At 41.9% G+C, this 25,416-nt stretch overlaps 1 protein-coding gene across 2 annotated transcripts in view; it reads left to right on the top strand.

Annotated features, from left to right (window-relative positions):
* The window catches only part of Adamtsl3 (ADAMTS like 3), a 282,049-nt gene that overhangs the window by 167,784 nt on the left and 88,849 nt on the right, over window positions 1-25,416 (top strand). For both annotated transcript variants that reach the window (XM_021167800.3, XM_029480045.2), the window contains exons 10-15: window positions 3,157-3,268; window positions 8,831-8,969; window positions 10,106-10,156; window positions 11,212-11,416; window positions 16,440-16,587; window positions 18,164-18,248. In XM_021167800.3, coding sequence (XP_021023459.1) covers window positions 3,157-3,268; window positions 8,831-8,969; window positions 10,106-10,156; window positions 11,212-11,416; window positions 16,440-16,587; window positions 18,164-18,248 — 740 coding nt within the window. The remainder of the gene's footprint in view (window positions 1-3,156; window positions 3,269-8,830; window positions 8,970-10,105; window positions 10,157-11,211; window positions 11,417-16,439; window positions 16,588-18,163; window positions 18,249-25,416) is intronic.

Below are 25,416 nucleotides of genomic sequence, written 5' to 3'. Positions count from 1 at the left end.
TTTCTAGAGTGCTTCTCAGCCGTTCGAGATTCCTCTGTTAAAAATCCTGTTCAGTTCTGTTCCCCATTTTTTAATTGTGTTATTTGGTTTGTTGAGTTCTTTATATATTTGGGATATTAGCCCTCTGTTAGATGTAGGGTTAGTAAAGATCTTTTCCCAGTCTTTGCCATCCATTTTGTCCTGTTGAGAGCATCCTTTGCCTTACAGAAGCTTTTCAGTTTCATGAGGTCCTATTTATCTATTGTTGATCTTAGAGCCTGAGCCAAAGGTGTTGTGTTCAGGGAATTGTCTCCTGTACTAATACAGTCAAGGCTATTTCCTACTTTCTCTTATATTATATTTAATATACTGAATTTTATGTTGAAGTCTTTGATCCACCTGGACTTGAGTTTGGTGCAGGGTAATGAATATGGATCTAGTTGCATTCTTCTACGTGCAGACATCCAGTTACACCAGCACTATTTTTGGAAGGTGCTTTCTTTTTCCATTGTATGGTTGTAGTAATAGCCAATTAACACTATTCAAATCAACCTGGTGGCAGTAGCACATTCCTTGCTCTGCCCCAGTGTTCTGGGCTCCTGAATGAGACACACACATGCAGCCTTATATTTTAATATGCCTTAAACAGCTCAATGGCTAGGCCACTTCCAAACCTCCACATGGCTGATGTATTTTCAGATAATCCCAGCTGATCAATTTCTAAAATAGATATTCCATCTTTGCTGCCTTGGACCCAGACCTTCAGCCTTCCTGGTCCACAATCCCCAACTCTTACATGATGGCCATGCGCTCTCTTCTGCAGCTCTCAGGCTTTGTCTTTACTCCTTTCCAGGCATGGCAGCTCTCTCCTTCCTCCTCCCTGGGTCCCTTGCCTGGGAGCCCTAAAAGTTCTAACTCTGTCTCCTTGCCCAGCCTTTAGCTGCCGGCAAACCACCTCAGGCTAGGGAACCTCAGTGTTTTACATGTGGATTCTTGTGCAATTTGGGGGACACAATAAATATAATACAAGCATCAGACAAAAACCACAGCATATGGTTTTGGCTTCTTTGTCAAAAATCAAGTATCCATAGGTATGTGGATTTATGTCTGGGTCTTTGATTATATTCCATTAATCAACATGTTTCTTTCCGCACCAATACCATGCAGTTTTATCACTATTGCTTTATAGTATAGCTTGAGGTCAGGAATGGTGATTTCTCCAAAAGTCCTTCTATTGGCTCTCTTAGGTTTTGTTTTTCCCATATGAAATCAAGAATTGCTCTTTCAAGATCTTTAAAAAGTTGTGTTGGGATTTTGAGGGAGATTGCATTAAACCTGTAGATTACTTTTGATAAGATAGTCATTTTCACATGTTAAATTCTACCAATTCATGAGCACGGGAGATTTTTCCATCTTCAGATACCTTCTTCAATTTCTTTCTTTAGGGACTTGAAGTTCTTGTCATACAGATCTTTTACTTGTTAGGTTAGAGTTACACCAAGATATTTTATATTATTTATGATTATTGTGAAAGGTGCCATTTCCCTAATTTCTTTCTGTACCTGCTTATAGTTTTTATAAATGAGAGCTACTGACTTCTTTGAGTTAATTTCATATCCAACCACTTCACTAAATTATTTATCAGCTGTAGGAGTTTTTCTGGTAGACTTTTGGGGTCGATAATATATATTTCCATATCTTCCACAAATAGTGATATCTTGACTTCTTCCTTTCCAATTTATATCCCCTTTCTCTACTTTTGTTGTCTTATTGCTCCAGCTAGATCTTCCAGTACTATATTGAATAGATACAGAAGAGTTGGCAGCCTTGTCTTGCCCCTGATTTTAGTGGAATTGCTTAAATTTCTCTCCATTTAATTTGATGTTGAACATTGGCTTTGTATATATTGCTTTTATTATGTTTAGCTATGTGCCTTGAATCACTGCTCTCTCCAAGACTTTTAACATGAAGGGGTGTTGGATTTTTTCAAAGGCTTTTTCAACATCTAATGAGATGATTGTGTGATTTTTGTCTTTCAGTTTGTTTATAGATAGATTACATTGATGAATTTTTGTACACTGAACCATACCTACATCCCTTGGATGAAGACTACTTGATCATGTTGAATGACATTTTTATGTGTTCTTGGATTCTGTTTGTAAGGATTTTATTTATTTTTTCATTGATGTTCATGAGTGAAATTGAAGTTCTCTTTCTTTGTTGAGTCTTTGTGTGGTTTAGGTGTCAGAGTAACTGTGACCTCATAGAATGAATTATTTCCTTCTCTTTCAGGTATGTGGAATAGTTTGCCAAGTATTGATATAACTCTCTTTAAATGTCTGGTAGAATTCTGCACTAAAACCATCTGGCCCTGGGATCTTTTGTTGTTGTTGTTGAGAGACTTTTGGTGACTACTTCAATTTCCTTAGGAGTTATAGGACTGTTTCGATAGTTTACCTGATCTTGATGTAACTTTGGTATATGGTATCTATCTGGAAATTCATCCATTTCACTCAGATTTTCCAGTTTTGTGGAGTACAGGCTATTGAAACAAGACCTAGTGATTTTCCCATTTTTGGTTAAGTCTTCCTTTACAGTTCTGATTTTGTTTATTCAGATACTGTCTCTGTACCTTTTTGCTAGTTTAGCTGAGAGCTTGTCTATTTTGTTGATTTTTCCTCAAAGAACCAGCTCTTGGTTTTGTTGATTCTTTGTATTGTTTTCTTTGTTTGTAATTGATTGATTTCAGCCCTGGAAAATTAAATACTATTTTTGTACCATCAAAGCAAAATCAGTAATCTTAAAGTTAGAGTCCCAGTTACATATTATGTTATAAGCAAGCCCAGCCCTATTTAAAACTTTTTCTGGTGTCATGGAATCGGGACCTAGCATTTCAGGAAGGAAAAACACCAAATAAGTAAGCAAACAAGTTCACATACTTCTGTGAGTCCGTTCACAGGCATAGAGTTATATGGAAATGGGAGACTTGTTAACAATCTCCTGAATCCCCATTTGGGACGAGTCTGAGTGACAGGCTATCCCATCTAAAGCCCTCATAGTCCTCCTGTAGCTTATGGTATTGCCATATTTGTGGGTGTTGCCTAAGCAGGTGAAGAAGGCAGGATCTGAGGCTCACTGTGTGGAATGTGCCAGGCCATCACTGCTCTCTCTGTCCAGACCAGGTACACGGTGGCCAAAGGCAGCGTGGTCCAGTTCTTCTTTTACCAGCCCATCAGCCATCAGTGGAGACAGACTGACTTCTTTCCCTGCACCGTGACATGTGGAGGAGGTGAGGCATAGACTTCATTCTTGGATACCCAGAGCTGTGCATCAGGATGTACAAACACCTGGTTGAGATGGACTTTAAGACTGGGATAGAAGATAGTGTCTTGTGTATGCTAAGTTCAAGGTCTTAATAGACAGGTGAAGAAGGTTTGGGGTCAAGGGTAATCCAAGTGCAACACATAAGCAAAGTAAAGGACTTCAGTAGACACTGGTCTGCTTAGTGTGGAGACACAATAGCCTGGAGTCCATGGGAAGGCAGCCACAGACAATGCCAAAGTAATGAGCTGAACTTTTAAGTAAGAGAGTTGGGGATTCTAAGCTAGTGCCAGCCCAGGACACTCAAATTTCCAAGGTTCCCAGAGCACTAGGAGGCGTTTCCCTTGGAGGACCAGACGGTTATACCTGATCAGCTATGTGCTGAGGGTTATTTGCCACACCCTCCTTGGCCTAAGAAAGTTTGTGCGGTGTTTAATTTATGCAAAGCTGAGGTAAAAACTTAGCAAGGGTCCCAGTGCATCAGAAGACATGGACAGGCTCTAATTATACTATCCTTTTATGCCTCATGAATTGTCTTCTGTCCCTGTGCAAGGAATGCATTGTGGGCAGGGTTTTGTTTGAAAAGTTAGACTATGTCATCCCAGCCCCAAATAATTTCTTCCTTTGAAGATTACAGAATAACATCCATTCAGAACATCAGGACAAAAGCAGAGGTTCGGCCTATATCATCCTAACTACAGGGGCATTGAGGAGGACTCCTTGGGCAGTGCCAGGTTCTCATAAACATGCAGGTCAGATCTGGGATTTAAGCTTCCTCTGAAAGATGATGTTGACTCTTCTGTCAGGAAGCCCAGGTTAGCCCAGAGCCTGGTGGGAACCTGTGTCCTAGCAAACTAAGAGTAATAACTCGAGGATGGGTCAAGGCTATAGAATGAGGAAAAGGTGAATTTTTCTGAGTACCAACCAGTTTGTTTAGATGCAGGGTGATGGAGCAGTTAATTATAATCCTATAGGCTTCTGTCTTAGGTAGAGTGAGGTAAGTATTGCTATAATGAAATACCACGACCAAAAGCAACTTGGGGATTAAAGGGTTTATTTTGCTAATTCATCCACATCATAGTTCCTCATGGAAGTAGTCTGGGCGGGAACTCAAACAGGGCAGGAACTCAGAGGCAGGAGCTGATGCAGAATCCGTGGAACAGTGCTACTTACTGGCTTTCTTCTCATGGCTTGTTCAGCCTGCTTTCTTTCAGAACCCAGGACCACTAACCAAGTAGTATCCTCCCTACTGACAATGGACTGGGCTCTCCCCTGTCAATCACTACTTAAGAAAATACCCTACAGGCTTGCCCTCAGCCTAGCCTCATGAAGACAGTTTTTCAACTAAGGCCCCCTCCTCTCAGATGACTCCAGCTGGTGTCAAGTTCACATATAACTAGCCAGGAAAGCATCCTTCTGAAACTCCTGTATCAGCAATACTAACATGTACATTCATGGCCTCCAACTCCCTGATTCAGAACTCTGAGGATGGGTCTGTTGTGTTTCACAGGCACCCCAAGGTCTCATGGTACATTCTGTAGTTTGAGGATCACTCTGTAAAGCAACAGCTCTGGCTGACTGTTAGAGCCATGGTGATGTCACCATGTTTGCCTTGTCTGTGTTACCATTGCATTATTAGTGACTCAAGGAGCTTTCTTTAAATGGGTATTTTTTCTAAAACAAAACAAAACAAAACAAAACAAAACTTCAACATGTTTAGGAAAATAACTTAATCACAACACCTGATGTAGGAAATAATTGTCCTTAACCACACAGAACACAACCACAAAGACAAACACAACAAAAACAAAACTGTGATAGAAAAAAAAAAAACTAACTTCCTGCGAGCTAGAACCTACTCTGGGTTTATTGTTAATTTCTGAATTTTGTCAAACATGATACACAGCTCTTGTCTGGGTAAAGCTCACTTCAAACTTGCTATGTAGCCAGGGACCTTGAACTTCAGGTCTTTCTACCATTACATCTCAAGCGCTGGTTTATAGGCATGTACCACAATGAGCAAGTTTTGCAGGACTGGGAATTGAACCTAGGTCCTTGTGCATACTATATAAACACCTTACCAACATCTCCTACCCTGAGACAAGCAATTTTATATGTGACACAAATTCCATTAGACCCTCCAGTCAGTGACTCTGCACCAGGCTTCAAGGAAACCTGAGATCCCCAAAAGCTGACTGGGGAGAAACCACATGTGGAATGGAAACTCTGAGCTGGACAAACCTGGGCCTCAGTGAGCCATTCCTGATCTCTGACATTTGCATGCCAAGTTCACAGGAAAGGGTCGGCCAGTGTTGGGACTGGTGATGTGGCTCAGTGGTAGAATATTTGTCCAGTATGAAAGGCTCTGGTCCTATCTCAACCACCAGAAAAAGGGCCTCCTGGCCTAGTGGGCTAGGCAGAATGTTGGAATGTGAGGATCAGGGCTCACTCATCTGTCTCATCTTAGCTAGACCTCTTTGAACCTCAGTTTCTCATCTGTTGGTAGGATGCTCGTCTCCTGGTGGCACACTGTGTACACCATACAATGGTACATGTTGAGGGATATAGTGTAACACCTAGCACCTAGTTAGCACTTCAAACTTATCTGCTGTGTCCAAAGCTAAAATGATCCTGGGTGCCCCTCTCTTCCCTGCAGTCTTGAGCACACTGGTGCTGTGCTGGGCTTGGCTTAGTGGACACTGATGAGAGCTCTGGAGAGAGTGGGACAGTGTAGCATGCTGAGTCCCACATCCTTAGATAGGTAGGTCACAGGTCCAGGGAAAATGATGGATTACAAAGAAATGGTGGGGACTTTTTCTTCTCTCTCTGCAGTGAAACAGACTTCCCTTTCTTCTTATTCATTTCTGGTCTCTCACACATAGTTCTCTAGAGAACCTGTTTGGACTCATACAACCAAAGAGAAGCTTTTCTGTACAGGGGAGGCATTTTATAAGAGGATTCAGTGAAATCCCATTGATTAAGTTCTTGGGAGCCAAAGAGGAGCTGCTGCTGCTGCTGCTGCTTCTTCCTTCTCCTTCTCCTTCTCCTTCTCCTTCTCCTTCTCCTTCTCCTTCTCCTTCTCCTTCTCCTTCTCCTTCTCCTTCTCCTTCTCCTTCTCCTTCTCCTTCTCCTTCTCCTTCTCCTTCTCCTTCTCCTTCTCCTTCTCCTTCTCCTTCTCCTTCTCCTTCTCCTTCTCCTTCTCCTTCTCCTTCTCCTTCTCCTCCTCCTCCTCCTCCTCCTCCTCCTCCTCCTCCTCCTCCTCCTCCTTCTTTCTCCTCCTCCTCCTCCTCCTCCTCCTTCTTCTCACGTTGATATGCACAGAAAGACACTGTGTCCTTCTAGAATCATGAGTGTGCACAGTGGCACCTCCCAGTGAGACCAATCCCACAGGGAAGGGAGGACACAATGTGGAAGAACACAGAGAGGCTGCAGGGGCTGCCCAGCCTCTCCCACACACTGGCAGGATTTCAATGCATTTGTTCACAATACTGAAAGACAATCTGCCTTCTTTCTTTAGTCTTGGTAATCTCTAGACTGCAATAAAATTAAACAAGAAAATGAATTCTCTCTCTCTCTCTCTCTCAAATTATAAACACCTGTACGTCCCCTATTGAGTCTCTTTACAAGAATGTTTCCACTTAGGACATGGATTTTTCTCGGACTTGAGGAAGGGTAGGTAAACTTAGTCTGTACTTATTCGAGGGAAATACAATTATACACCTCAGATCCATACAGGACACACTGCCAGATTTTAATTATTTTACTCATCAAACCTGTGTAATTGTATGAATGACATGCCAGAGATTTTTGGGTAATGAAGATTAGTTTGTGGGTCTCAGAGGTACCAAGGGCGCTGGAAGGACTGCTGGCTCTCAGCTGTAATTATGTACACGGGGCATTCAAGTTTGTCTGGGGTTGCCGTGGCCATTTGATAGTGTAGCCTTTCTCACTGATGCTGACTGCCAAGCACTATTCTATTGATGCCATCTGTATCTGCATTCTTGCAATTTCAACCTTGTTTTTGGTAATGTGTACCAGTCCATCCTCTGCTCCTCTGAGATCAGTTTACTTTCAAGCCATGTCTTGTAGAAATCTGCCTGGTGGCTTATAAAGCCAGACCCCTCTCAGCAATCAGGACTTGAAATATATTTTTAGACCTTTAGACCTTGGGAGACATTGAGAGATTAGCTTCAGTTTTGTTTTGTTTTGTTTTAATTTTGAAAGCTCATTTTTGCTTTGAAAAATTACCTTATTTTTAAAAACAACAGTTAATGTGACATTTATGCAATGGCAGGAAAGCTGGCATCAAAGCTCTCAAGAAAGGAAAGGGTCATGTCGTGAGTTGTTTTTGAAAATTTGCTGTGTTCAGTATCTTGGAATGTTTACTTTCCTCAAAGAAAATGGTCCAAATTGGATTTACTAAAGTCAGGAGTGAGTCTTCCCTCCCCTTTGAAAGCCTGTGTGGTAGAGGAAGTAGAGAGATGGATTTTGCTCCTGCCTCTACTGACTTTGCCAATTCCACAGTCAGTATGGTTATTGACATTGAAGGTGCCCTGGCTACCTCAGGGAGCAGATGAGTAAACAGAGCAGAGGCAAACAGAAGAGTATTGTGAAAGAAATAGTCGGAGCTGGCTCTCAAAGCATACTGTAGAGTAAAAAATCCGTAATGAGTGGAAAATAGACCATGATTTAAAACATCAGCACCAGGGTCTAGATCAAGGGCAGTGAGCTTACTTTGGCATTTCCAAGGCCCCAACTTTGAATCCTCAGCCCACAGATATGTTTGCTAACTTAATTGTGTTTATACATTTAATTACACTCATAATATATATGTACATATGTATGTATATGTACACATACAGGTATACACTACACACACACAGGTATATTTATAGATTGAGTTCAAAACATTCACCCCAAACAATGTTATACAAGACAGTTTCATACTTAAGGATATATAAACAATAAATCTGAATGAGTATGTGGGGAGAGGAAGAAAATTGGAATAGACACTTCCAGAATAAGGGGAAAACAAGGAAACAGGAGGGAGGGATAAAAGGAAGAAGGGGGAGGAAGGGAGGGAAGGCAGGAAAGAGGGAGGGAGAGAGAAAGGGAGGGGCTGCTACAGGGATCTAGAACAGATAGGCAGTAACTAGAGAACAGAGCTAACCTGTACCCAAGGTCCAGACAGTCCCTTAAAGGAGTCAATTGTAATATGTGCCAGTAGACCACAATCAGTTCGAGTATTGTGCTTGGCCCCGGGTTTTAGCCATTTCATAGGAATATGAGATTCCTTTGCAGAAAGTCCCCATATCCTGGGCTCAGTGGCAGTGCTTCTGGACTAATTACCATGAAGAGCCCTGGGACCCGTGTTTGGTAATTCTCCTTTGTGCTTCTGTTAGTCTCTGAGCTAAATCCCATAGATAGCTCTGGGCTGGGTTGTCCATAGAGGAAAGCATGAACCATGCACCCTTGCTGTGCAGATGCAGAAATAATTCAGCGTTCCTGCCTCCCTCTCACATACCTTTAGGTTATCAGCTCAACTCTGCTGAGTGCATGGACATCCGCTTGAAAAGGGTAGTGCCTGACCACTATTGCCATTACTACCCAGAAAATGTGAAGCCTAAACCAAAGCTGAAGGAATGCAGTATGGATCCTTGCCCATCCAGGTTGGTCCACCTGCTCATGCTTTTCAAAGAAACAAGTCAAGCCCAATTGGGTCACAGCGATACTTTCGGGGCCATAAGCTTCCAGTTCCTAACTTTTGAGCCCATCCTGGTGGCAGATCACATTTATAACCACAGTTAATAGGAATTAAGAGATATTTACTGATCTGCTCCCTTGGGCTAGCTCTCTCTTGTCATGGGATTATACATACATAAGATCTTTACAATTAAGCCTTTTGGGCAATTCTTGCACATGCATACATATGTGGATCTGCCAGGATTTCATGCATAGTCCATCAGTCAGTCACAAATATCTCCCACTCACTATTTTAGGCTTTAAACTGGGTCACCCATTACTATATATTGGCTTTTGAAGTATCTACATTTAACTCCATATAAATAATGCATTGTGCAAAGAAGCAAGCAGTTTCCATGCCAAAGCTGTGCAGAAATTGCCCTGACACATAATTTAGTACCTGCTGACTTGGATTGTCTGGGTAAGTTTCCTGGCTTGCCTACAGCATCTTAAAATTTCAGCCCAATATCAATTCCCCTGGATCCTCCAGCAGCCTTCCAGCTGGCCACAGCCACAGTGGGTAAGTGTGCCTTGTCCGCAGGTCGCATTTCCTGTCACTATGACACTCATTTCCTGTAATCCTGGTTGGACATCACTATTCACAGAGTCCTTGTAAAGGACAGTTTCTGGGAAGCGGAGTAGTTCTCTGAAGAGTGGGCCAACAAAATGGTGTGCTCACAGCACTAATACATTCTATTAGCATAATGACACTTAAAATGAAGTAATAGACTTATCTAGATGAAGAGAATTTTTCCTTTGATTAATATGCCATTAGTTATCTCCATATTTTTATATTCAACTGGAAATGGCTTGCATGAGTGTTTCTCTTGAAAACTGAAGAGATGCTGTCTGGATTTTGGTTCAGTGGCCTATGAACCACTTGGCATTTTTGATTTTCAGTGTGAAAGACTCTTGTCTTCTGAGATATCAAATATGTGTTAGTCAATTGACAAATGTGTTCATTGAGTTAGAAATGATATTTTTATGATAAACCTGTATTAGTGAATGGCCATGCATATAGGGCAGATTTAGAAAGTTCTTTTCACTATGGTTTCCTTTGCAGTGATGGATTTAAAGAGATTATGCCCTACGACCACTTCCAACCTCTCCCTCGGTGAGTTAAATATTCTCTCCCTTTTATAAGGGATTCTAAGTATTTTGAAGGAACATTTTTGTTTCCTTTATAAAGTTAAAAGGCAACAGGCTCAGTGATGAGAAAGATGTTTCTAAGAATTAAATGGAACAAGCTATCATTGGAAGGTTGTATGTAGAGTGCTGTTGCCCATCAAAGACTTCAAACTCATCTTAAACATTGGGTATCAAAAAAAGAACTAGAGCAGTGTTCCTCAACCTTCCCAATCCTATGACCCTTTAATATAGTCCATTGGCTTGTGCTGACTCACCATAAAATTGTTTTTGTTGCTACTTAATAACTGTGACTTTTGCTACTATTATAAATCTAATGTAAATACCTGATATGTGGGATATCTGATATGCTACCTCTGTGAAAGGGGGCTCTATCCACAGGTTGAGAAACACTGATCTAGAGCCATTGATTAGAAATGTGAATCCTTTCTGATAGCTAGATGACTAGTATCCCTTCCCTTCCCTCTCTCCCTCCCTCCCTCCTTCCCTCCCTCCTTTTCTTCCTTTCTTCCTTGCTATTTCATTTGAAACATGATCTCCTGTGGTTCAAACTGGCCTCAGACTCTACATAGCTGAGATTTGCCTCAAATTCTTGATCCTCCTGCCTTTACCTCTCAAACACTAGAATTATAAGCATGTGACACCATGCCCAGATAGTGTGGTTCTTTTTGACTTTGACTTTCTATGATGCTCAGTAATATAGTCCATTAGTTATAGCTGAAGACAGTTTGATGACCTGTTCACATTCTATATTCTAATTAATTTTATCCTTATAACAGTCCTTTGAAGGCTAACTGAAGTGGGTATATTATTGCTACCATATAGAAAATTCATGTTTAGAGGAGGTGAAGTCTTTGTAACCATAGTTAAGATTAAAGCCCTAGGAGACTCAAGTCTTGTGTTCATTCAATGGAACCACACCTTGATACAAAAACATCACCCTTTTGAAACCCCTTGCATACTTGAAAAAAAAACTAAGCATACATGAAATAAATAATGTACTTTTCTTTGTTTGCTTTTGAGCTGGGAACATAATCCCTGGACTGCATGTTCGGTGTCCTGTGGAGGAGGGATTCAGAGACGGAGTTTTGTGTGTGTGGAGGAATCTATGCATGCAGAGATCCTACAAGTGGAAGAATGGAAGTGCATGTATGCACCCAAGCCCAAGGTGATGCAGACTTGCAACCTGTTTGATTGCCCCAAGTGGGTTGCCATGGAGTGGTCTCAGGTGAGACTTGAGAATATGACTCTTGTATTCAATCTGAGCTTTGCATGACTCACTGAGTAAAATACTTGTCATGCCAGCATGAGGACCAGAATTCAGGTCCCCGGAACCCACTTTTAAAAAGCTAGGCTGTCCTGATGGCCACCTGCAATCTACGCACTTAAGAAGGGAGAGGTAATCCCTGAGCCATGCTAGATAGATTAGCATGAACCAGTGAGCCCTGGATTCAGTGAGAGACCCCGCTTCAGTAAATGAAATAGAAAATGATCAAAGACAATACTCCAGGTAAAACTTCATGTTTCTACATATATATGCATATATGCACACACATGAGCCTTCACACATGCAAACATGCATGCATACATTTGTATCACACACAGAGAACAAACAAATATATGAATAAACATAGTCCCTACATCCAAAGAGCTCTAGAAGATAGGACAGTGGAAGAGAGGGCACAGGATGAGAAGTCACCTCAATGCAGGACTATTAGGACTATTATGGAGTGTAGTACATGTGGAAGGAGCAAATCTCAAAGCCATTAGTCTGGGACTCATTGTTGCCGTTGTAATGCTTAACCCTTTTTGAGGATAATAGATTCTGAGCGGGCAAGAGCTTAGAGAGAATGCAGCAGTGGCAGGTGGCTAAGAAGATAGTGTCAAGTAAAGGCAAGCATGGAACAGAGCAACTAGAAGTTGAAAAGGGCACTGCTGTGTGTGGAAAACACTGGTTGTAATCATCCACCATCTCTTGCATCTTCTGCTCCCTCTTCCACAATTGATCCCTGGGCCTTGGAGCAAGGGGATGTGTTGTAGATGTCTTCTTTGGGCTAAGCACTCCATAGTGCCTTGTATCTGTGCCTTGGCCAGTTGTGGATCTCTGTGTTAATCATCATATACTATAGAAAGAAGCTCCTCTGATGAGGATAGAGAGATCCACTGATTTATGGGAGCGATGATAAGTCATTAAGCCACAACAGGACTAGCCAGGCAGTGGTAGTGCACGCCTTTAATACTAGCACTGAGAAGCAGAGGCAGGCTGATCTTTGAGTTTGAGTCCAATGTGGTCTACACAGAGTGAGTTCCAGGACAGCTAAGGCTATGCAGAGAAATTCTGTCTAAAAAAACAAAACCAAAATAAAACAAACAGATACCACAGGGCAGGTGCACATACATATGAACTCATGTGTCACAGCCATATGACAGCATGGACAAAGACCTTTGTAAGCTCAAGCCAGACAAAATGCCAGTGTGAAGAGAAGAGGTGGTCATGGAGAGTTGTTTATTTTTAAGGGTGTGACTACTGGTAGGACTGACATGCTCCAGGGGATGGTCACACACCCAAGAACAAGGGCAGCACCAATTGTACTTGGTGAGTGTTTTAAGACACGAAGACACAGAGTTGGGTTGGTATAGAGTGTGGAGGGTGGATTGGGCAGGAGTTGGTGGAAGAGAGAGAATATACTCAAACTGAAATACAATTTTTTTTTTAAGTTGGGCATGATTTCTGTGGATTAAAGAGAGAACATGCTTCTAGGAACTGGTAAATGAAGGTGGAAACGCCGACCTGACCAGGAACTGTGTCCTGATCCTGAGAGTTAAAAAGCTGCATGCCTTTTTAAGGGAAATCATAGAGTTGCAGAGAGCCAGACTTTTAGAGGCATGTGGCTTCTTAGAAAACATGAAGAGGGCAGGAGACAGAAGAGAAGAGGGATAGCATCCTAGAGGTTTGAAAAGACGAAATGTCTGATTAGCTCTCTGAATCGAGGAGAGAACTGACTTCTAGAACAAACAGAACATGGTTAGATTAGGTTAGATTAGTCCAAGGTAAACAACCCAGGCATCTGTGCTTAATGTTAATCTTAGTCTCTTAAATTTCTAGAGACAAATGGATAATGGATTTAAGTTTCTATAGCTCTTCTAATGGAAACTATGCTATGCATGCCTTGATATAGATATTTGACTGTTCAGTGTGTCAGCTGGCATGCTGGAGATAGAGAAAGTGAACCTCGGCTTCACTAAGGCCTAGAACTTAGCTGCAGGGCCATGCATGCAGATAGTTGTAACACAGTGGGCCTTTGTGGTTGGGCATAAGTGGTGTGGGCTGTGCATATGGTACTTAGGGCCACAGGATGAAGAGGTACACCTGCCTTGAAGACTCCAGGAATGCTGTGGGAAGGAGGTTGCACTTCCTTGGAATTGGAAGGAATGTGCACTGGCTGGGTAGAGAGCCACTCAGCCTGCTTTGGATATCACACTAAATGTTAGCCTGGAGAACTTCATCTGCACACTTATGGCATTGACTCTGTTTGAATGCATGTTCCCTCTACAAGGAGTTTGAAAATTGACTTACCCCTTCTGTACTTAGGTTGACATATTCATTTTCATGGTAAGCCTAATGGCAAAGAATATCATTTCCAATGTGTGGTGAGTGCTGACATTTTAAAATAAAACTGTTACAGCATTTAAAAAAAAAAAAAACAACTGTGCCCAGTGGAATCTAAATGTCATTGACCATTTCTGTCCCTTCCATCTTGTATAAAGAGCAGGAAGGAGGTCCCTACCAACTTGATTTATGTAATTCTTTTGAGTTTGCTTTTAAACCTACTCTCCTACAAATCTCTATCCTACAATAATGCATCTTTTTTGTGTTTTAAAGCCTCTTATAGATCACAGTGTTCTATTCTCCAAGAAAATATGCACAGTAAATAAAACCGTTTCTGTTGCCTTTGGCCAGAGGGCTCTAAATGTCAGTGTTCTCCAAAATCCAGTTATTGTTAAATTCCAGTCTAGCATCTAATCAAACAGCATAAATATGCTTTAAATTATGGTAGACTATTGGGCATAAAAAGTAAGTTTTCTTTTGAAATCAGCCTTTCTGGAAGGTGGAATGAGGCTCAAAGAGTTGGGCATGTATTCACTGCTGGGGTGAGATGCAGGCTCCATTATTTTATAGAATTATTTTGCTATTCATTTGATAGGACAGGATACAAAGAGTTTTTCAATATCACATGCATACATATATATTCCAAATTGATAAATTCAAGAGTGAGTGAGTGAGTTTTTCAGAAACAGGATCAATGTCTAGTCATTCATTTCATTGTGGTGTTCTCTTGGTACTTTCATGAATGGCCTGATGGAGGAGGGATGCAGCTCAGGGGCAGAGCACTTGCCTAGCACGCATGAGGGCCTGGGTTTGATTCTTCGTACTGAAAAAGAGAGTGCCATGATACAGTAAGAGATTTCCTTAGTATTGCTCTTTGTGGTGATGTGCATGCTGAGAAGGGGCTCCAGAGGGATAGCCAGTACTCAGCAGGGCTGGGTGAAAAACTCTGGGAAACAAGAAGAAAATACCTGAGCTCTGGAGCAGTGGCTGGGGCGTGGCAGCAGGGAGTGCTGAGGAATTCTTGGCCTTTAAAAACCTGTGGGAACCTGAACAGAGCTTCAAGTAGTTGCCTCACACATATGCTCATGCATGCACACACAGGTATGCACCCCCAAAAACATACAAGTGTATGATACACACACATGTATGCACCCACATATAATCAGAGGATTATTTACAAAAAGGAAGGAGTCTAGTGGGTGGGACATTGGGGAGGGTAATGCCAGTGAATGTGGTCCAAGTACATGGTATAGTTTGAATGAAAATGTCTTCATGTTCCCTACCACTTTGTACAGTGAGCATGTGCTAGTAAAACACTTTAGAGCCTAACCATTTAAAGAGGCACATAGGTTCACATACATGCTATCAAAGAGGCACATAGGTTCACATACATGCTATCAAAGAGTCACATAGGCTCACATACATGCTATCAAAGAGGCACATAGGCTCACATACTATATATATATATATATACAGTACATATATGCAAATTAACTCAAAGTCTTTACTAGATTTTCACATGACTTGAAAACACTTGATTTATAGGCCAGAGTACCTATCAAATTATAAATGAGTTTGTACATTGAATAAAATGCTAACAACACAAAGTTCATGGCAAGTCAGGGGAAAAATAATGCTTCATGACTTTTAACTCTTCTATACACTTATGCCTCTGTGTGTGTGTGTGTGTGTGTGTGTGTGTGTGTGTGTGTGTGTGTGTGTGTGAAGGTTAAAGATCAGTGTTAGGTGTCTTCTTCAGTCACTCTTCGGAGGTCTTATTTTCTGATGGAGCTTCTCTCACTGAACCTGGAACTCACCGATTCAGTGAAGCTGTGTGGACAGCAAGCCTCAGGAATCTTCCTGTGTCTGCCTGATTTTACAGATGTGCCCTGCTGCCCCCAACTATTTACTTGGATGGCGAGAACCTGATCCTAATGCTTACCTGAGGGCTTCACTGCCTGAGCCGTCTCCTCCTCCTCCATTGTAGTTCTGTCATACTGTATGGCTGAACAATCCCAATGGTCTCTTTATATGACAACAACTAGGCAAGATCACTGTGGACAGACCAGACCATTTAGTCCTCTGGAGTGCTTGATGGACATTAATTTTCTTAGAGTCATTGTTTAGAATTGCTTTCAATTTCACAAATTGCTTTCAGTAATGTCTTATGAAAAGTGTAAGCTTTAGAAAGCCTGCATCAAGTTTCTATCATATTTGATTTGGAACACAGGAAATGTAGAACATTTGCTCTTCTTGCACTGTGTGCTCATCTTAAATGCCTTTGAACTGAAAATTAGGTGAAACTGGACAGATGGCTCAGTGGATAAGAGCACCATTTGCTCTTCCAGAGGACCTGGGTTCAATTCTCAGTACCCACACAGTGACTAGAATCTTTCAGGGGATCGAATACCCTTTTCGGTCCCCCATAGGCACCAGATACACACAGAAAAGATATCTATATACATAAAATAAAATGAAAATTAAATTAAATCAAATTAAAGAAAATTAGTACAAGCATCCCAGAAAATCAGTCTTTGTCTTCTTCACACAACATATTATGTGGAGGTCTTTGTGTTTAATAGTCATGTAGTTCATAGACCCAGGTAAACCTACTCACTGGCTTCTCCCACCTGTCCGAAAGTGCACAGTGACTTGTGGCCGAGGGTTGCGCTACCGAGTGGTTCTGTGTATCAACCATCGTGGGCAACATGTTGGAGGCTGCAACCCACAGATGAAGCTGCACATCAAAGAGGAGTGTGTCATCCCCATCCCGTGCTATAAGCCCAGAGGTAAGCACAAGGTGATGTTGTACTGAAGTCACACAGGGTTTTCCGGGGCTTGTTCAATACTGGGTCACTCCCATCTCCTTATGTAGTCCTTGCCGTCAAGAGAAAGGAAGATGAGGAGGAGGAGAAAAAAGTGAAGAAGGCAAAGAGGATCAATAAAGGAGGAAGAGAGAGAAGACATCTACTATTCTCGTGCCCAGAATAGCTCTTCTTTTCCTTCTTTCTTCCTTCTCAGAATGTGTGGGTGCCTGTCCACTGCACTACCCCTTGACAGAGGCATGATGGCTTTATCATGTGTCACAGTGCATGGGATATGCAAAGACATGGTTGCCACTCTGGGTCTGTGAGTGCCTTTAGGATTTCTCATTTGGTCTATGAGGATAAATAGACATTCATGACTAGCAAGTCTTGGGATCACCTCTTAGATACTTGCGTCCCCTATGACCATTTCCCTGTGCCTATCCTTGTGACAAGTATATTCTTAACATAGCTGACAAAAAGACAGCTAGAGAGCTGGCTAAGCAGGTAAAGGTACATGCTGCCAACCCTGACAACCTGGTTCCAATCTTGGAACCCATGTGGTAGAAGCAGAAACCCATGACTCCTACAAATTGTCCTCTGACCTATGCGTGTGTACTGTGACATGATGTATGCTCATGCACATGCACACATGCACACACACAGACATATACACACAGACACACACACTTACCATAAATCAATCAATCAATCAATAAAAATGTGGTAAAAGCAAATAGGAAAAGATTGTTCTTAACTCTTTCTAGAGACTCTTCCTTAGTATTTTAGTGCCAATGATAAAGTTCTTCCTCGTGACTTTTGTTTCTCGTTTATACAGATAGCCCTACGTGCACACGTCTTTGTATAGAAAGATCATTGCTGCCATGGCAAACATACATAGTTCTGGATCCCCATTTCAGAGCCTTTGCTTACTGCCTCTGTCTTTGATGGGCTTCCGTTGACATTTTCTCTGTGTCTCTAATCTCCCTGGAGCATCTCCAAATTTTCCATTTCACAACTGGATCAGTTCCCTCCTCTTGCCATGGAAGCCTCAAAGGACTGGGTGGGGGGAAGTAGCAACTGTCCCTTCTGTGCCCATGTAGATGGTTTTCATTTCCCATGTTAACAGTGGAATTTGAGTAAGCCACACACAGAATCTCATCTTTCCACTTCACTGGCCTCTGCTATATTTGCTTTTCTCTACTAATTTATTAATTCAAGAGACAAGAAGAATTTATGGCAAACCAAAAAGACTCTGATATTGTTGGAATAGTAGTGTCAGTGCACAAAGAGCAGAAAAGGGTGCTGAGTTACGTAAGGCATTTGTGTGTTTAACTTTTGCATGTTCAGCCACATTCAGCTATATCACAGGGGATCCATTTGGTTGTGTTTTGTAATGTGCTAATTAAAAAAAATAACAGGAATTGTATTCATTCCAGAAGCGAATGTACTGTGCATTTGAAATGTATAACCCAATGTCCAGTCAATAGCAAGCATGTATCAAAGTCCTTAATGATTGATAATAATTACATTCACTGTTTATTTTCCATTTTTTCCTCAGAAAAAAGTCCAGTGGAAGCTAAATTACCTTGGCTGAAACAAGCACAAGAGCTAGAAGAGACCAGAATAGCCACAGAAGAACCAAAGTGAGTCCAGGGCCTTTTATGGGTGTAATCGGGGCACAGCCAGTTTACATGATATATGTCATGTTTGTACTCATTGGAGTTCAACGATACATTTACTATCCAAATGACCTGGATTTACGGACTCTAGAGAGCCTGAGCTGGCTAGGAATTTTCTTTATTTCACAATTCAGCAGTCCTGCTTTGGCAGTGTGTGTGAGAAGCATGGAAAAGATCGTGTTCTCTAACTCAAAGCAGACCCCTGCTCTCTTGCAGGGACAAGTGGGGATAGTTCCTGGATGTGCACATGTGGTTTAACCGAAGACTATCATAGTATTGTACAAATAAACCAATCGTCCTGAGCTTAAATCATGGCCAATCTCAGTAAAACTAATGATGTTGAAACACACCAGGGTGGCCTGAGATGAAGTCCCAGGGCTGGTGGGACATGGAGAAAGAGAATGAGCGTATATTGTGTGGACTAGAGCTATAAACCATCACTATGCACTACGTGACCTCACTGTTTAGTGTTGGCATCTCATTCTCCTTTGTATAAAATGGTTAGGTTAGGCTTCACTCTCGAGAGCCCATCCTAACCCAGAAATCAGCAGCTACTGGCTGCAGGCTATGTGGCGAGGCCCCACTTACAATGGTGTCAACTGACTTACAGAATCAAGAGCAAATCAAAGAAGCATTCTTGAGCCTGAGAGAGAGAGACCCAAAGAGAAAAAGGAAGCAAAGGGACTCTGAGGTGTCTAGCCCAAGAGTCCATCAGAACAGCAGCACCCGTGGCAGACTGGTGTAATTGAACAGGACAGCTGATCCCACAGTGGGCAGTTGAGTCTGGAGTGCTGACAAGCTAGCTGCAAAGAGAGCAATTCACAGATGGGACAGGAAGGAGGATCTCAACAGCCATCTGGCTCATTTCCCCGAGATGTCAACTCCAACCTGCATCTTTTACAAATAAAGAGAACTGAATAGAGAGGCAAAGTCTTGTGCAAGGCCTGTGGTTCATAATGGTGGTTCTCGCTCCAATTCTCATAGTACCATAGGCCTGTTTCCCATTCCACAGCACCATGGGACTCTGCTTTATAACCACTCAACGCCTTCTGCAGTGGGCGGAGGTCACTGCCTTGAGACACGGCTCATTGTGGTTGAACTACACAAGCACTTTGTTGTAGCTCAAGTTGCTTCTAGCTCCATCCCCACTACCACACTTGGGCAGATATTTTCTCCTATTGATCCAAAATATGTCTCCTCCTAATGTCCACTTTCTGACACAGATGTGTCTGTGCTATATCCCTAGCTTCCCTAACTTTGGAGAAAGCTGTCCCAGGTCCTGAGACCCTGGTTTATTGTCTAAGTCCACCATTCTTAGCATCTCACCATTTGTCATTTACCCTTGTTTTCAGGTCCCTTCCCAACCTGTTCCACTTATCTGAACACTCCCATTTGTCACCATCCCTGAGCCCTAGAAGAGTGTGGATAACTTAGCTTCCATCAGTGATGCGGGCTAAGAGCCCTGCATGTCATAGCTCAGTCTTGGTTTGATGCTTCCCCCAAAGGCACATTTGACAACCACTGCAGACAGAACTGTGGATGCTTTGGGGTTTCTGAGTTAAAGAGTCGAGTGTGTGCATGGGATCCTCAGCCACAGTGACTCACATACAGCAGCCTGGCACTGCCCTTCACCATGTCTCTCAGCCTCCCTTTCCCAGTAGAGCCACACTGCTTGAATCTTTTTTTGAAAGTGTTTTTATTATGGAAAGTTTCAAACTGTTACAGTGAACAAACCCTCGGTGTGTGCACAGTGAACCCCTCAAGGCTGCACTCATGTTCACTACACTTCGTACTGTGCCTGCCCCATGAGCACTGCCCCATCCCACCGACAAAACACAGTGCATCATGTCAGAGCATGTCTGCATCCTTCAGTTTTTCTCTCTCTAAAAGAGAAACAAGCTTTTTTTTTTTTAATGTGGTCCTCAGATCACTTCGATCAGGCTCATTTGGGTTGTTTCTATCGTGTAATGAATTGGGATCTGGTGCCTCACATCTACAATTGTAGCACTCAAGAAGTTGAAGCAGGAGGATTGCCACAAGTTTAAAGCCAGCCTGGGCTACAGAGTGAGTTTCAAGGTCATTCTGAGCTACACTGTGAGACTCAGTTTCAAAAATCTAAAAACAAGCAAATAAACTCCGAGTCAGGGATATTGGAAGTGGAGTGTTGCCATTTTTTTTGTTCCTTTTGCAACAGTAATCCATTTTTTCCACTTCCTGTGGTATTACATTCATAATGCAAGGCTTGGCTCTTTAACCATTTGAAAGCACTCAGCTCATCGGCTAAGAATATTCACACTCCTGTCTTACCTGTCCAGAGTGTTTCCATCATTCTCAGTGTGAACTGTGTCTATCAAACAGTCCCAGTTCTCTACCTGGCCCCAGACTCCAATGATTTCCTTTCTGCTTTTTGTCCATGAATTGAGTCAGGAGAATCCTGTTACTCCTGCTGGCCTAGAACTTGTGGTCCTCTGCTTCCCAAGTGTCGCCATAGAACGTCACCTGCAGGCTCCTCCAAGGGGGTAGGGGGCATGTGCTGGTTAGGTTTTTGTCAACTGGACACACATTAGAGCCATCTGGGAAAAAGGAAGGTCAATTGAGAAAATGCCCCCATCAGATAAGTGTGTGGGCAAGCTTCTGTTGCATTTTCTTGATTTTTAATTGATACGGGAGAGCTCAGCCCACTAGAGGGCAGTGCTAACTCTGGACAGGTAGTTCTGGGTTGTATAAAAACACAAGCAGAGTAAACTATGAAGAGCAAGACAGTAAGCAGTATTCCTTCATGGTCACTGCCACAGCTCCTGCCTCCAAATTCCTGCCCTGCTTTGTCCCTCAATGACAAACCATATGGGATATGGAAATATAAACCCTTTACTCTAGTTGGTTTTCATGTTGGTATGTTGTCACAGCAATGGAAAACAAATTAGGACAGGCTGTGAATACAAATTTTGTGATAGTAGTCCACCGGGTCCCTTGAAAGTTCAGAAAGCGCTGTCGTATTAATGACTTAGTAGAGAGCAGTAATGGATAGTCTATAGTGGGTCCCATCCATGTCTTCTCCAATCCTGAATTTCTGCCAACCCGATCTGACTTAGATGGGGGTCTCCTTCCCTCAAACACAGAGCAGAGCTAATGTGCTCGCTGCTCCCGAAGAGCCTCTGTGTTTTCCCCACTGTGTGGAACCCCGAGCTGCCTGCACCTGTTGCTTGGCCTCTACCCCACCCCTGCCTTCTCCTGTTTGGAGATCTCCGTGCAGTCCTCCTGGACGATGCTCATTGCTTGGCATTTGCTGGCCCACTCTGGCTGGCTGGTGTGAAGTTTTTAGTTTCCTGCCACTTTTGATTCTATTCATCCCCTCCATTTCCAAACAAAACCGCAACATATCTCGGCTTCCAGCTCACTCTTTTATGGCCACTGTCTTTTGTGGTCTGGGATGCTTGCTTGTTGACAGTGAAGGAGAGGATGATCCCAGCTGTATTTCACATCCCTCAAGGAAAGTCTGCCAAGCCGGCCAGGAAAAGATAAATACTCCCACCACTGCGGTTTACCAAGGGTGAGCTCTGAATTTACATAGAGAGTGGATGTACCAAAGGCTTTTGTTTTAATTAGGAAAAGAAAAAAAATTAGAGTTTATAAAGAGAAGCCAAGGGAACTGCTGATCTGACCTCCCTGGCTGTCAGCCATGGAATGTGTTCTCAGTCAATATGGCTGTCGCTTTGTCATTTGTCATCCCACTTTTAAGTTCCTCCCTGGAGCCTTCTGTGCTTCTATGGGATTCCCAACATTTCAGTGGTTTTGATAACCCAGCTCCCATTTTTCATATATGAAAAGGAATGAAATAGCACAGACCGAGTCACAGTGTGCATGTTCTCTTCACTGCTATTTTGGCTTCTGCATGAGTAGAAATTGTATTTGCTAAAATCCAAGACAGGCTATGTTTCAGGAATCTGCTCTTCTCACCACCTCTAACCCCCAGGACTTCTTTTTAAGGGAAGCTCACATTCTAAGTGTACTGTGGGGATATTTAATTCTTGCAAATGTCCTAGGAGGGTGCTAGTATCCTTATCACTTGGGGAGGACTGTCCCAATATCTCAGGGCTAGTCAGTGGTGGACAGAGAGCAGGGAGGTGGGGGTTGATGGCCTGTCCCATCAGCTGGGCAACTCTAGTCCAAACCTACAAATTACAAAATAATCCAAACTCTGAAAACATATAAGTACCAAGATGACACCTGATGACATATGATGGGCTACAGTTAAAATTCAGACATATTTAATACTACATAATATTACCTTTGGGTTTCATATAGAAGACATCTAATAAACTAGTGGATTTTGTGTGCAGACTTGAACCTATCCTCAGGTCTGCATAATATATTCTATGCATAATTATATCTACATAATGTATATGCATATATTTCAAATTTAAAAAAATATTCAAAATCTGAGTAGCATTTTGGATAGGGAGGCTCAGCCTGCACTAGAGAAGGAGGTTCAGGTTCCTGTCAGCTGACAGCTCAGGTTTGTTCCATTCTAAGAGATTACACTGTGGAACTCAAAGTTATTATGGTCTATTCATGTTATCAGATGACATTAGGGGATTGTTAGATATCAGGGATGACTTCCTGGGAAGGATGGCTTGGTGAATTGAGATCTTGATGTCCCAAAGGTGTCAGAAGCACTTGTGTGGCTGGTATATGGGATGTGGATGTTTGTGTCAGTTAAGGTGGAATGCAGCAGATGCTCGTGGTAACCCAGGTTCACAACAGAGCTTGGACTTCATCTGACAGCAGTAGCAGTTGAAGGATATTAACCAGGAAAACAGCATAACCAATATTGTTCTACATTGTAAAAATCTCTAGTTGCCTGCAGTTTGCCTCTAGTTAAATCACAATGGTAAACCAAACTGCAGCCAATCTCAAGTAACACGCCCCTCATTATCCTTTTAGGATATCCCTGCTGGGGTGAGATTTCTGGACCAAAAAGATAGGTTCATTAAAGGCCTTTTCTGCTCTTCTCTTCAGAAACTCAATGTCCACTTCTGTCACCATTAGCAAAACTGAAGCATACCTTGTCTCACACTTGGTTAATGTTGAAAAATTATCTTTGAAGAAAATATTCTTCCCTATTTATTATTTTCTGTGCTGGACTTCAGTTAATGGAGGAATTTGCATTATCATGTGATTTATAAAACTAGCATGATGTAATTTCTTTTTTAAAAACAATAAATGATTGCCTTAGCACAGTTGAATAATCCAAAATGGCCCCTTTGATGTTTAGGTATCATTAACAGTAAATATTTTATTGCTAGTACCATATTGTTTTAATTAATTAATCCTTTTGAAATATTTTTCAGATTTGTTTATGTGTATGATTGTTTTGCCTGCATGTATGTCCATCTGTCACCCATGTGTGTGTTGTTCTCGAGGAAGCCAGAAAACTGTGTCTTATTCCCTTAAACTAGAGTGTCAGATGTCGTGAGTCACCATGTGGTTGCTGGGAACTAAACACAGGTCCTTGGCCTGCAAAGAGCTAGAGATACAATAGGATTAGATAAAGTTGGAGGGCAGAGAGGGACTCAATTGATCAGAGCACTGGCTTCTCTTCTAAATGTTCCAGGTTCAATTCCCAACACCCCCATGCCAGCTCACAACTGTTGGTAACTCCAGTACCAGGGGATTTGATACCCTTTTCTGGCCTCTGTGGGCACTACACATGTATGATACTCAGATATATGTGTCGGCAAAACACCATACTTGTAACATCAAAACAAAGGTAGATTTGGTTTTATAGAGCAGCAAGTGCACTTAGCTGTTTAATCACGTCTCCAATTCCCAATTCTAACCTTTTAACTCTCGTTTTTCTATCAGGTTAAGCAATTACTCTATAATTGCTCCTTCTTTTTAAGATATTTTTGGTTGTTGTCAATCTCCCATAAATTTTTAGTGTTGTTTTATGTCTTTTTTGGCCCCTAACTCTAATAACCTCAGAAATTTAGATCCAAATTATACGGATTTGGGGGGAAATAAGAGTCATTGCAGTTCTGAGTCTTGTGCTCGGGGGAAAGGGTATCTTTTCAATTTGTTCAGATCACTGGAATTAGAAGCTGTTCAGCATTTCAATTTTTAAAATGTTAAATAGTATTTGTTTGTTAGTATGCATGCATGGGCATATATGTGCCATAGCATATCATCAGAAGAGAACCCCCAGGAGTCAGTTCTCCCCTTCCAACAGATGGGCCCTAGGAATTGAGCTTGGGTTGAGTTAGGCTTGGCAGCAAGCATTCTTTACCTGCTATGCCAGCTTACTGGCCCTTTGCCCAACATTTAATAGTTTTAGCTATATGAGAATAGCATATTTCACATACAATTTTCATTTATATGCTCACAGAATTATGGAAAGTTTCTTATATTCCTAAGGCTTGTTTTTTCTCACTTATAAAATTAAGGAGGTAATTTAACAATTAAGTAATACATGTATATATTTAGTATAGGGTCTGTCAGCTAACATTGTGTTAGCTGAATTCTGTAAAAATTGGTCATTATACACGTCCATGTTTCATATTTGTGCATGGATATATTTGTAAATTATCTTATTGGATTACTTTCCCCCCCAAATTTTCTGTTAACTTTATGTTTTGCAGCCATCAGATAATAAAGTTTAAACCATGATACCTTGTCTGTTTGGTTTACTCTTTGGAAGGAGAACAGTTTGTTTGTTTGTTGAGACAGGTGTCAGTTGGCCGTCTAAATGTACTGTAAAGCCCAGGCTGGTGTCAAACTCACCATTTTCCGGCCTCCACCTCTCAAATGTTGGTATTACAGATGTGCAACACCATGCCCGCCCGCTGTTGCTTTTTCCTGATAGCTACACCTTTCTTCTTGAACTTTTACTTTACTTCTATACTAAATTACCTTTTCTCCCTTTATTGGCTGCTATTCTTTTATTGTTTAGGTATTTGCATATTTGGATATTTCCCCATATATTAAAATCAGAGTATGTCTCTGAGACAATCCAGGTATTACATGTGTTTCAATAATATTGATAAATAATGAAGGCTTGATTTGTTATCATTCCTGTGTGAGTGTGGGTGTGGGTGTGGGTGAGTGTGGGTGTGGGTGAGTGTGGGTGTGTTTA

This window comes from Mus caroli, unplaced genomic scaffold (genome assembly GCF_978045245.1).
Source record: "Mus caroli unplaced genomic scaffold, Mus_caroli_1 scaffold_8, whole genome shotgun sequence".
NCBI lineage: Eukaryota > Metazoa > Chordata > Mammalia > Rodentia > Muridae > Mus > Mus caroli.
Note: the sequence above shows the minus strand (reverse complement) of the source record. Positions and strands in the feature narration are given on the sequence as shown.